This window comes from Pongo pygmaeus, chromosome 7 (assembly GCF_028885625.2).
Source record: "Pongo pygmaeus isolate AG05252 chromosome 7, NHGRI_mPonPyg2-v2.0_pri, whole genome shotgun sequence".
Lineage (NCBI taxonomy): Eukaryota > Metazoa > Chordata > Mammalia > Primates > Hominidae > Pongo > Pongo pygmaeus.
In genome coordinates, this window is record NC_072380.2 from 43,570,373 (window position 1) to 43,581,510 (window position 11,138).

At 46.3% G+C, this 11,138-nt stretch overlaps 1 protein-coding gene and 1 pseudogene across 6 annotated transcripts in view; both read left to right on the top strand.

The window, feature by feature from the left end:
• HGSNAT (heparan-alpha-glucosaminide N-acetyltransferase) overlaps window positions 1-10,077 on the top strand; it is a 65,341-nt gene extending 55,264 nt beyond the window's left edge. For 3 of the 6 annotated variants that reach the window (XM_054499796.2, XM_054499797.2, XM_063668738.1), the window contains 5 exons: window positions 973-1,059; window positions 5,221-5,298; window positions 5,941-6,011; window positions 6,109-6,221; window positions 7,653-10,077. In XM_054499796.2, coding sequence (XP_054355771.2) covers window positions 973-1,059; window positions 5,221-5,298; window positions 5,941-6,011; window positions 6,109-6,221; window positions 7,653-7,834 — 531 coding nt within the window. In that variant the 3' untranslated portion in view covers window positions 7,835-10,077. Of the gene's footprint in view, window positions 1-972; window positions 1,060-4,705; window positions 4,793-5,220; window positions 5,299-5,940; window positions 6,012-6,108; window positions 6,222-7,652 lie in introns of all 6 variants that reach the window. The other 3 variants (XM_054499798.2, XM_063668737.1, XM_054499800.2) reach the window with 2 other exon arrangements.
• Window positions 8,373-10,077, top strand: LOC129043140 (uncharacterized; annotated as a pseudogene).
• Window positions 10,078-11,138: the final 1,061 nt, after the last annotated feature.

The following is an 11,138-nucleotide window of genomic DNA, read 5'->3' on the forward strand; positions in this document are numbered from 1 at the left end:
TCTGTAAGGAAAAAAAAAAAAAGTGAGAATGCATTGTGTAAATGATCATAGCACAGTGCTTTTCTGTACGTCTCAGGTCAGATTTCCTGGCAGCAGACCCTGAGACAGAGGGTCACATGCAGGAGGTTGATCAGGCAGTCCTTGCGGGGGAATGAAGGAGGCAGGACCGTGCAGAGGGAGAAGCTGACCTGCACTGTAGCCCCAACAAAGGCCCCAGCCAATCTCGGGGGCACCGGGGTGGAGCTGCAGAATTGTTCTGAATTGAGGCAAAGGATTGGGCCCTTCCTACCCCTGGATGGTGCAGAAGGCCCCCCGCAAAAGGCTGATCCCTGGAGAGGCAGCTCTCTTTAGTCAAGGGCAGATCCAGAAGAGGCACCTGTCTGAGAGCTGTGGTCATTAATACTTCCAGCAGCTGGAGGAATGAAGGCTTCCATGCTGAAAGGGTTGGAGGGCTCTGGGGGTGCGTGACAGCACCTATTACACTGTTCATTTCCAGATTTCTACAATTTCTGCAGTAACATTTATTTTATAATAAAAAAAGAAACATATTTAAAAATGTTATTTGCCTTAAAAGAAGATAGGAAGCTGTTGATGCTACAGTAGGGTTGACCAAAAAGAATAAATCTGGAAATTAGGAAGGTACTGTGCATTGCATTTGAAGCTGGTCAGGGAGGCGTCATGTCACAAGGCCTGGGGCCAGCGCTGTTTGCTGCCCCCACTGCAATCACAGTGGCTGCTGGACTGTGGCTTGTCCCTGGGCATCTCTGTTCCCTGCTGAGTGTCCACACTGCACACTTTCTTAGCCAGAAGCATTCTGCCTGTTATCCCTATAAGTTGGCAATTAATTTCTGCAGCAAAAACAGAAAACCATGGCATACTGGAGTGTATTCAGGTTTGTATTTGGTCTAGGAGCTATTTGTGTGTGTTTTTGGGTCAGTGAGTGAGTGCTGCCTTCTGCTTCTGTTTGTTAAGGTGCTTTACCACACCGAGGTGGCCTATGACCCCGAGGGCATCCTGGGCACCGTCAACTCCATCGTGATGGCCTTTTTAGGAGTTCAGGTATTTGTTCATTTCATTAGGTTACTTTTTCTGACAATTTATGATATTTTATTCACTCATTTAAAAACCATTTCATTAAAATAATTGGAAGCATATTCTCTCCTGTGCTATGGGTCTAATATATTCTGTTATCTTTGACAGATTGTGCAGAACCAAAAGTTACTGAAATTCAGCACATTCAAGTAATTAGATATAATTCTTATATTCTCAAAAAAAATCTTATTTATATGGCTTATCTTAGCATGGCAGTTTCTGGATAAAAGGTTTCCCTTGCCAAGCTGCAGTGGCTCATGCCTATAACTCCAACATTTTGGGAAGCCAAGGCAGGAGGATTGCTTGAGTCTGGGAGTTTGAGACCAGCCTGGGTAACATAGTGAGAGCCTGTCTCTACAAGAAATTAAAAATATTAGCCAGGCATGATGGCACACACCTGTAGTCCCAGCTGCTTGGGAGCTGAGGTAGGAGTATGGCTTGAACCAAGGAGGTTGAGGCTGCAGTGAGCCTTGATTGCACCCCTGCACCCCTGCACTCCTGCCTGGTCAACAGAGTGAGACCGTGTCTCAAAAGAGAAAAAAAGATTTTCCTGATGGAATGTGCAGAGTGTGTGGGTGTTGGTAATATTGGGAAGTCACTGTGTCATTTGTCACACTTCTTTCGTGTACACTCATATTAGTCTGTATGTCCTGACCTAACAAAATACCCGAGACTGGGTAATACATAAAGAACAGTAACACTGCAGGTTCATTTGTCTGGTGAGGGTCTGGTCTCTCCTCCCAAGGTGGCAACTTGATTGGGGCATGTCCTTCAGGGGGGACAAATGCTGTGTCCTCACACGGTGTCCCCACCAACTGGTGAAAGGGCAGAGACAGGACTTACTGCCTCAAGCCCTTTTCTAAGGCCATTCATGAGGGTGGAGCCCTCACGCTGCAGTCACCTCCCAAGGCCATACCTTCTCATACCATCACCTTGGTGATTAGGTTTCAACATAGGAAATTTGGAGGGGCAGACATTCAAACCACAGTGCACTGTCATGGCTTCAGAGCGTGAAAGTTTATACCAAAGTCAATACAGGTTATTCTTGGTTTATCTCACCTGCCTTTTGTTAAAGTTCTGAGCAGTGTCTAGGTTTCAGTCCTCAAAGTTCTCCTTGTTGGTGTTTGAAACTACTGTTTGAGGGGAGCTAACCAGAGGGGAAAAGACTTTTGGAAAGCATTGCCGGCAGAATTTCTGTGGTGATAAAAATATTTCTTCTCCGGGAATGCATAAAGAAGCACAGATGTCTAACTGAACCCAGAATGATGCAATGGCGTCTCAGGACAAAATGTATCCACTATAGCCCCAGCTCCTAGAACAATGCCTAATTTAAAGTCAGGTTTCAATAAATATTTGTTGAATGGAAGAATGAATGATTTCTAAATTTCTAGGAAATAGAATCCACTTTGCTCAGCTTGGGTCAGGTGTTCATAACCCAGTTCAATCAGTTTTGGCCAGAGGCAGAATTATACAGGGCCCTGGTGGGAGGAGAGGATGTGTTTCTCAGAGAAGGAAGGAACACTGTGACTGAGAAGACACCTCAGAAGGTGAAAAAGAAGCAAAGCCTACCTTGCCTCGATGGAGGGCTGAGTCCCCTTTCGAGTGTAACAACATGGCCCTGTTAGGGAAAGTGTCATAAAATTGGGACAAGGTAGAGGTGGTTGAACAGAAAAGTCATCTTGATCATATTTTGCCTTTATACTTTTGAATATTAGAACAAATGAAATATTCTGAAAAGATGAAGAGATCACTTCTTTGTTTATGGAACTAACCAACTCTGTTGAAAGTGTCGTGGATATGTGTGTTTGTGTTTTGCCTAGTAGGGACAGTGTTGTTAGGGGATGCCATGGTGTGAATACCTGTGTCCTCCCCAAATTCATATGCTGAAATCTTGCCCCCCACAAGGTGACAGTATTTGGGAGGTGATTAGGTCATGACAGCGGGGCTCCTGAATGGGATTATTGCCCTTATAAAAGAGAAGCCCCAGAGACCTGCCTTGCCTCTTCTACCATGTGAGGACAGAACAAGAAGTCTCCATCTATCTGAAAACAGGCCTTCACCAGATACCGAATCTACTGGTACCTTGATCTTGGACTTCCCAACCTTCAGAACTGTGAGAAATAAATTTCTGTTTTTCAGAAGCCAAAAAAAAAAAAAAAAAAATTTTCTTCTCTGTGCTATCTAGTGGGACAGTCCCTAGCCAGGGTCGCTGTTGAGCATTTGAGATGTGGGGAGTGTGACTGAGGAACTGAATTTTAAATTTTACTTAATATAATTTTAAATTTAGATGGTCACTTGTGGCTAGTGGTTCGGCTGTTGGGTAGTGCAGATCTGAAGCATACACAGGGGACCCTGGAACACCTCGGAGCATGGGGACACTGTCCCCCCATGCAGTGGAAAATCTACAGAGGACTTTTGACTCCCCCAAAACTTAAACACTAATAGCCTGCTGTTGACCCAAAGCCTTACCAATAACATGAACAGTTGATTCACACATATTTTATGTAAATATTATATACTGTGTTTTTATAATAAAGTAAGCTCAAGAAAAGAAAATGTTATTAAGAAAGCCATAAGGAAGAGAAAATCTAGTCCTATTCATTAAGTGGGAGTGGATCATCATGAAGATCTGTATCTTCATCATCTTCATGTTGAGTAGGAGGAGGAGGAGGAAGAGGAGGAGGGAGTAGAGGAGGAGGAGGATGAGGGTGTGGATGAGGAGGAGGAGGAGGAGGGGGTGGAGGAAGAGGAGGAGGGTGTGGAGGAGGAGGAAGAAGAGAAGGAGGGTGTGGAGGAGGATGGGGGGTGGAGGAAGAGGAGGGGCTGGAGGAGGAGGGAGTAGAGGAGGAGGAGGAGGGTGAGGGTGTGGATGAGGAGGAGGAGGGTGCGGAGGAGGAGGGTGTGGAGGAGGAGGAGGGGGTAGAGGAAGAGGAGGAAGAGGAGGAGGAGGGGGTAGAGGAAGAGGAGGAGGAGGAGGGTGTGGAGGAGGAGGAGGGGTCGGTCTTGCTGTCTCAGGGGTAACAGAGGCAGAAGAGAATCCGCATATAAGTGGACCTGCGCAGTTCAAACCTGTGTTGTTCAAGGATCAGCCGTACATTTTGGTGATGAAATAATTTTGTATTTAGAAATATGGCCTTTATCTCTGTAGCACTTTCTAGCTGATATTGTGCTTTTCCATATATTCCATATATTCATGTAATCCCTACATACACTTTCTAGGTAGATCACTGGAGCGGTCAGTCCAGTGGGGAGGCTAGGAGTGCAGACCTGGAGCCACGCTCCCTGGGTTTGTGTCCAGCTCTGCCACTTCCCAGCTGGGTGACCTCGGGCGTGTGGCTGACCCCCTCTGTGCTTCAACAGCACCTACTTCAGAAAGGTGTTGCAAGGATTGAATAAGTTAATTCCTGTAAAGTTCTAAGAACTGGCACATAAAAAATGTTGATTAATATTAGCTATTACTATAAATTATTTTTAAAGCTTCTTATCCTTTGATGTTTTCAAAAATGAATTCCTAATTTCAGAGGGATTGTATGTGAAGTCCATATTTCACTGTTTTTAAATGTTTCCCTGCCTCCCCACTCTGGTTCCACCCTGTCTCGGTCCCTCTTCCTAGTGCTGCCCAGACTGGGTCACCAAACAGGCCTGTCTGAGGGAACCCTTGTCACCTTTGTGGGGAATTCTCTTTGGGCCCTGCCTGGAAGTAAGAGCCACGGAGCCTGCCCAGGCGCCCCTTCTCCTTTCCCCATGCCCTGGGCTTCTGCATTCCCTGCAGCACTGGAGATGTGGTGTGGCTCTCACGCTTCCCCTGAGCTTTGTGCCTGCTGCCCCATTCTGCTCAGGAGCCTCTTCCTGCGGGGACCCTCTGGTGCTCTGGCCTCACCTCTGTGGCTCGTCCTCTCTGATGCCTCCTCCTCCCCAGAGAGGGCATTCATCTCTGGTCCCATGCTCCTCTGTCAGTCTCCACTAGTCAAAGGCGGGGGTGATGTTTCCCGCCTCCCTGTAATCCCAGCACCTAGTAGCGCGCCCAGCAAGTGAATCTCTTTGTCGGGCAGTTAAGACAGTGGATTAATATGAAATAAAAATATCCCTTTGGCAATTCTTTTGGTCACACTGTGTTATCTCCTCCAGGCAGGAAAAATACTATTGTATTATAAGGCTCGGACAAAAGACATCCTGATTCGATTCACTGCTTGGTGCTGTATTCTTGTAAGTAAGCAGCATTCCTCGCTAAAATTCCTTTCCTTCACATGTATAGATATTTAAAAGGAATAAAATGTTTAGCAACACTGAGCTAGCCATTGTCACCACATGGCAGCAGGTACCATTTTCTTCACTTGAATAACAGAGAGGAACAAATCTTGCCACCTAAATGCACAGATGTATTTTCTTAGGAAAATGTCTTTATCAAAAAGACAGTGTTTGCCATCAGATAGCCAGGAATGCCTGAAGAAATGTGAGGTATGGGCTGTGTGTGGAGAGGCGTATCAGAGAGACTGGGCAAATCAGACCAGGTTGCAGACATCAACTTCCAGATTATATGGGAAAGAGAGTTGCAAGGTTGACTGTGCATTTCATCCCGACCGCAGCCATGCCTCCTCTCCAGAGTCACTGGCATTTAATCAGTAAGCTTACCCTCTTCAACTCAGTAGAATGGTGAAGAGATTTTGGGAGAATATTTTTCAGTTCATACATTTAAAAAAATATGTTTCCATTTAAAAGAGAAAAATATAAGGCACAAGCTTCAGCCCTCTCTACGTGATTAAATAACTAATATATATTGGTGTTGAAACCAAGTGTTTTCTGAGATAATAATGTAAAATGTTAACATCCTTCTCTTCCCCATTACAGGGGCTCATTTCTGTTGCTCTGACGAAGGTTTCTGAAAATGAAGGCTTTATTCCAGTAAACAAAAATCTCTGGTATGTATGGAAAAAGCATGATTTTATGGATGATTGTTCATGTTGAAATTGGATTCGTTCTGTACGAGCACTGAAACGTCTCCTCCACCCCTCCCAGGTCCCTTTCGTATGTCACCACGCTCAGTTCTTTTGCCTTTTTCATCCTGCTGGTCCTGTACCCAGTTGTGGATGTGAAGGGGCTGTGGACAGGAACCCCATTCTTTTATCCGGGTAAGTCACCTCCAACCCCAAACAGAGCTGGGATGGTGACCAGGGGGGCAGGCCCAGAGACCTCTGGAGCATCCTTGGTGCTGGGGTCTTGAGCCACTGCCCTAGCGGCAGGTGTCCAAAAGCCAGGCTGAGGGAGGAAGCAGCAGGGCCCACATTTTCCCAGGTCACACCAGATGTCACTGGCCTGCTCCAGAGCAGTCCACCCCATTTTCACCGTGTAGGTTGTGGAGTCGTTGTATGACAGTTTGTGACTCCACCTGTTTCTTCAAGCTATACCAAATTGTGGAGGAGCGGAAATGATTCAGGGCACATTATCCGGTTTCTGGTTCTTTTTTTTTTTTTTTTTTTTTTGAGACGGAGTCTCGCTCTGTTGCCCAGGCTGGAGTGCAATGGTGCGATCTCGGCTCACTGCAAGCTCCGCTTCCCGGGTTCACGCCATTCTCCTGCCTCAGCCTCCCGAGTAGCTGGGACTACAGGCGTCCTCCACCACGCCCAGCTAATTTTTTGTATTTTTAGTAGGGATGGGGTTTCACAGTGTTAGCTAGGATGGTCTCGATCTCCCGACCTCATGATCTGCCCGCCTCGGCCTCCCAAAGTGCTGGGATTACAGGCGTGAGCCACCGCGCCCAGCCTCTGGTTCTTCATAATGGGGCTATGCTTGCTTTCTTAATATAAATCCACTACCGTAGAGGTTGTGCATTAGAAGAAATATCAAGAGGTGATATCAAGGGATAAATAGAATGATTTAGACTTAGTTCCAACTGAGGACTTAGAAACACATCAGATCATTTCAGTGCCTCATTTCAGCCCTTTGATTTGAGGAATAGTTACATTCTTTGGACCTCAGATTTTCTGCCTAGAAAATATGTTATTAATAATAATTTTAGCTTTCCTTTCAGATTTAGTATTGAAGAATTGCACTGTTATAAAATGAATATTATCTAATACCTTTTTTGTTTTTTTGAGACACAGTCTTGCTCTGTCGCCCAGGCTGGAGTGCAGTGGTGTGATTTTGGCTCACTGCAACCTCCGCCTCCCAGGTTCAAGTGATTCTTGTGCCTCAGCCTCCCAAGAAGCTGGAATTACAGGCATACCCCACCACGCCCGGCTAATTTTGTATTTTTAGTAGAGACGAGGTTTCATCATGTTGGCCAGGCTGGTCTCGAACTCCTGGCCTTAAGCAATCCACCTGCTTTGGCCTCCCAAAATGCCGGGATTATAGGCGTGAGCCACTACACCAGGCCTTTCAATAATTTTTGATATGGTTTATATTTAAATACCTAAGATATGCATTACTTATTTTTGGCAGTAGCCAACAATGGAAGTGCACACTTTATGTTTTTTCATTGAACTGGTTTCAAGAATTAAACAGACGGTCAGATGTGACTCATCTGTGAGAAACATGATCTTCTGTATGTCTCTCTCCTTAAGGAATGAATTCCATTCTGGTATACGTTGGCCACGAGGTGTTTGAGAACTACTTCCCCTTTCAGTGGAAGCTGAAGGACAACCAGTCCCACAAGGAGCACCTGACTCAGAACATCATCGCCAGTGCCCTCTGGGTGCTCATTGCCTACATCCTCTATAGAAAGAAGATTTTTTGGAAAATCTGATGGCTCCCACTGAGAATGTGCTGCTGGAAGACTCTAGTCGGCCTGCAGGGAGGACTGAAGCAGCCTTCATTAAAGGGAAGCATTCATTAGGAAATCGACGGGCTGCGTGTTTACAGACTCTGGGGGAAGACACTGATGTCCTCAAACTGGTTAACTGTGACACGGCTCTCCAGAACTCTGCCTGTCTATTTGTGACTTACAGATTTCAAATGTAATTGTCTTTTTTCCTCCATCTTCTGTGGAAATGGATGTATTTGGAACTTCATTCCAAGGAGATGAGCTTTAACTTTCCAAAAGGGAATTGCCATGGGTGTTTTTCTTCTGTGGTGGATGAAACAATATGAGGTCTGGTTCTTGCTGACCTTGTTTCCTTGCAAACTTCCTTTCCACATGTACGTGCACACCAACACGAAATGCCGTCACTCCTACTGCGGCTGCTATGAAGCTTACTGGATGTGATGTGTTATAATTTAGTCTGTTTTTTTGATTAAATGCAGTTTAATGTTTCCAGAAAGCCAAAGTAATTTTCTTTTCAGATATGCAAGGCTTTGGTGGGTCCAAAAAATGTCTATCACAAGCCATTTTTTCCTTTTCCTCTCTCAAAAAGTTAAAATATCTATGTGTTATTCGCAAACCCGCTTGCCTATGTATCTGCCTGTCTGTCCATCATCTTCCTTCCTCCCCATCTCTCTGTGCATCTGGATGGCAGCCGCTGCCCAGGGGAGTGGCTGTGGGGAGGGCAGGTACTGTCTTTGCCTGTGGGTCCAGCTGAGCCATCCCTGCTGGGTGATGCTGGGCAAGACCCTTGGCCCGCCTGGGCCTTGGCTTCCTCACTTGTGAAATGAGCGGGAAGACGACTCTCAGTTCCTTCCACCTCTTAGACATGTTGAGGTAACAGACACCAAAAGCTTTTCTGAAATCTTCAGAAGAAATAGTTTCATTACAGAAAACTCTTCAAAATAAATAATAATGAAAACTTTTAAAAACTCTCATTGGAGTAAGTCTTTTCAAGATGACCCTCCACAATGGAGGCAGCGTTCCTACTTGTCATCACGCAGCTGAAGACATTGTTTCTTAGGTGTGAAATCGGGGACAAAAGACAAACAGAGACACACGGCATTGTTCATGGGAGGCATCGTCACCCTCCTGGGTGTTCTGTGGGAATTTCCTGTGTGAGGAAAACGCGGCCACAGGGTTGTGCTGTACCCACCCTTCCCTGGCGAGACGGCCCTCGGCCTGTACCACTGCTTCCACCCTCGCCACTCCACGGCAGCTTTTGGTCTGTCTCCAGCTTTGCCCTCTGCCCTGAACTCTCGTCCAGCTTGTACCTGCTTGCTGGACCCCTCCACCTGGAGGCCAGCCCATGTCTCAGGCCCAGCCATACCCTCTTCTCCTCAAATTCTAAGTGTTTTCTCTTTAGGTTTCCCTGGCTTTGTGAATGGATCATGCGTCTCTAGGTATAAACCTGCCATCATCTTTCCGCCCGCCTCACCTCCACCAGATCTCCCCAGTTCTGTCTCCATCTTCCACCTGCAGCTGCTCTGTTCTCATGGTCACTGCTGCATCACTGAGTCTGGACCCTTGTTATCATTTTCAAACTGGCCTCCTTCCCTCATTCCCCCCTTAAAGCCACCTGTCCATTACCACCAGATTAAGCTTTCTCCAGCCAGATCACTTCTCTTTGAGAAACCTCCATTGACATGGAAACACCATTGTCTGGCGCACATACTCACATACTCACCTTCCCGTCTTGATCCCCACACATCTTTCCAGCCTCCCCTCCCCTCCACTCCCCCCTCCCTATCCTCTCGTCTCCCCTCCCCTCTGAATCCAGCCCAGCGGGGCTTCTCCTGCCTCCATCACATCACAGAAATACCTCCTGCTTCTGGTTTCAATTAGAGCCTTCCCTGATTACATTTTCCTCTGAATTTTTTCCTATCTGCATTTGATCTGTCATGTTTAAACCCCCTACTTCGAAGGGACCTTCTCTAATCTCTTATTCTCATCCCCAAATAGTGTTTTCTTCCTCTGGGTTCTTATAATGTTGGTATCAATCTCACAGCATTTAGTGCTTCCTGCCTGGTGTGACAGTTACCTGGGTGCATGTGCAATTTCTAATTTCCCACACTAGACTGTGAGCTTCCTAAGGCAAGAATCATGCCTTGTTGGTTTCTGTATTCCTCATGGTGCCAAACACAGTGCCTTGTACATTGCAGGCACTGAATAAACATTTTTAAAGCAAAGTGATGTGGATTTTTAAATATTTAAGTGCTGGTAAGATGAGCATGTGTCTGGGGTGCCCATGAGATGTTCATGGGGCTGTGTGGAGACAGTTGTCATTCCTCCTCCTGCCACCCTTTTCTTGCAGCGAGTCACTGTGGATGGTCCCAGCTGTGTCATCCCAAAGTTCAGCAGGGAAAGCTGAGCTGGGCCTCTCCAGGTGAGTTTTCTAGAAGCATTTCTCAAACTGTGGGTTACATCAACTTGGGTGTCTTGAGCTGTAAGGAAGGAACTCCGGAGTCAGCTGGGCTACAGGGGAGCTTCTCTAAGTCCCACGGGAGGCCAGACCCAGCCTGAGCTTGCTGTTAGCTAGCGGAGGCAGCTGCTGGTGGCCCAGGTGCTGGACACCAGGCATCCCCTCTCCTCCCACGAAGGGTGTGCCATAATCCCCTTCAACAGGAAATGCTTCCCAGAAGCCTCTCAGCAGCCTCCCCTCCTGTCCCATCAGCTAGAAGTGCCTCTCTTGTCCCAAGACCAGCAGGGACAGGGAACTGTCCGAGCCCGTGGCTGTGTGGAGGAAGGCGACCCCCAGCACAAGACTGGGTTTCTTTGGGAAGGGAAGAGGGAGTGTGTTGGGGTAAGGGGTAGAGCAGGGGAATGGTCATGGGGCAACAACCGCTGACAGCTGCAACAGGTGCATGGCATCTCACAGGGAGGCAGGGAGGTGCGAGCTCCTAAGTAATGGAGCAAAAAAATTCTATTCTGTAGAATGTGGAGAGAAAATGTGACATTTTTTATTTTTATTTTTTGCATTTATATTCCTAATTCCTACTTATAATAAAGTGAATATACTGCTGCTGTAGGTCATAAAATGTATCTTTTCCGTGGCCAACAAGGGGCATCTTTTATAAATGCATAATAACCCAGTTTGTATCAAAGGGTATCGACTTAAGTGAAATTTCAACATGCTGTTACTTTTTCCTTTTAATGTAATTCTGTTTTCCAAGTAAATGGGGGAGACAAATGGACTTTGAGTAAATTTCTCAGCATATCAAACTGCCTTTCACAAACAGATCTTTGTATG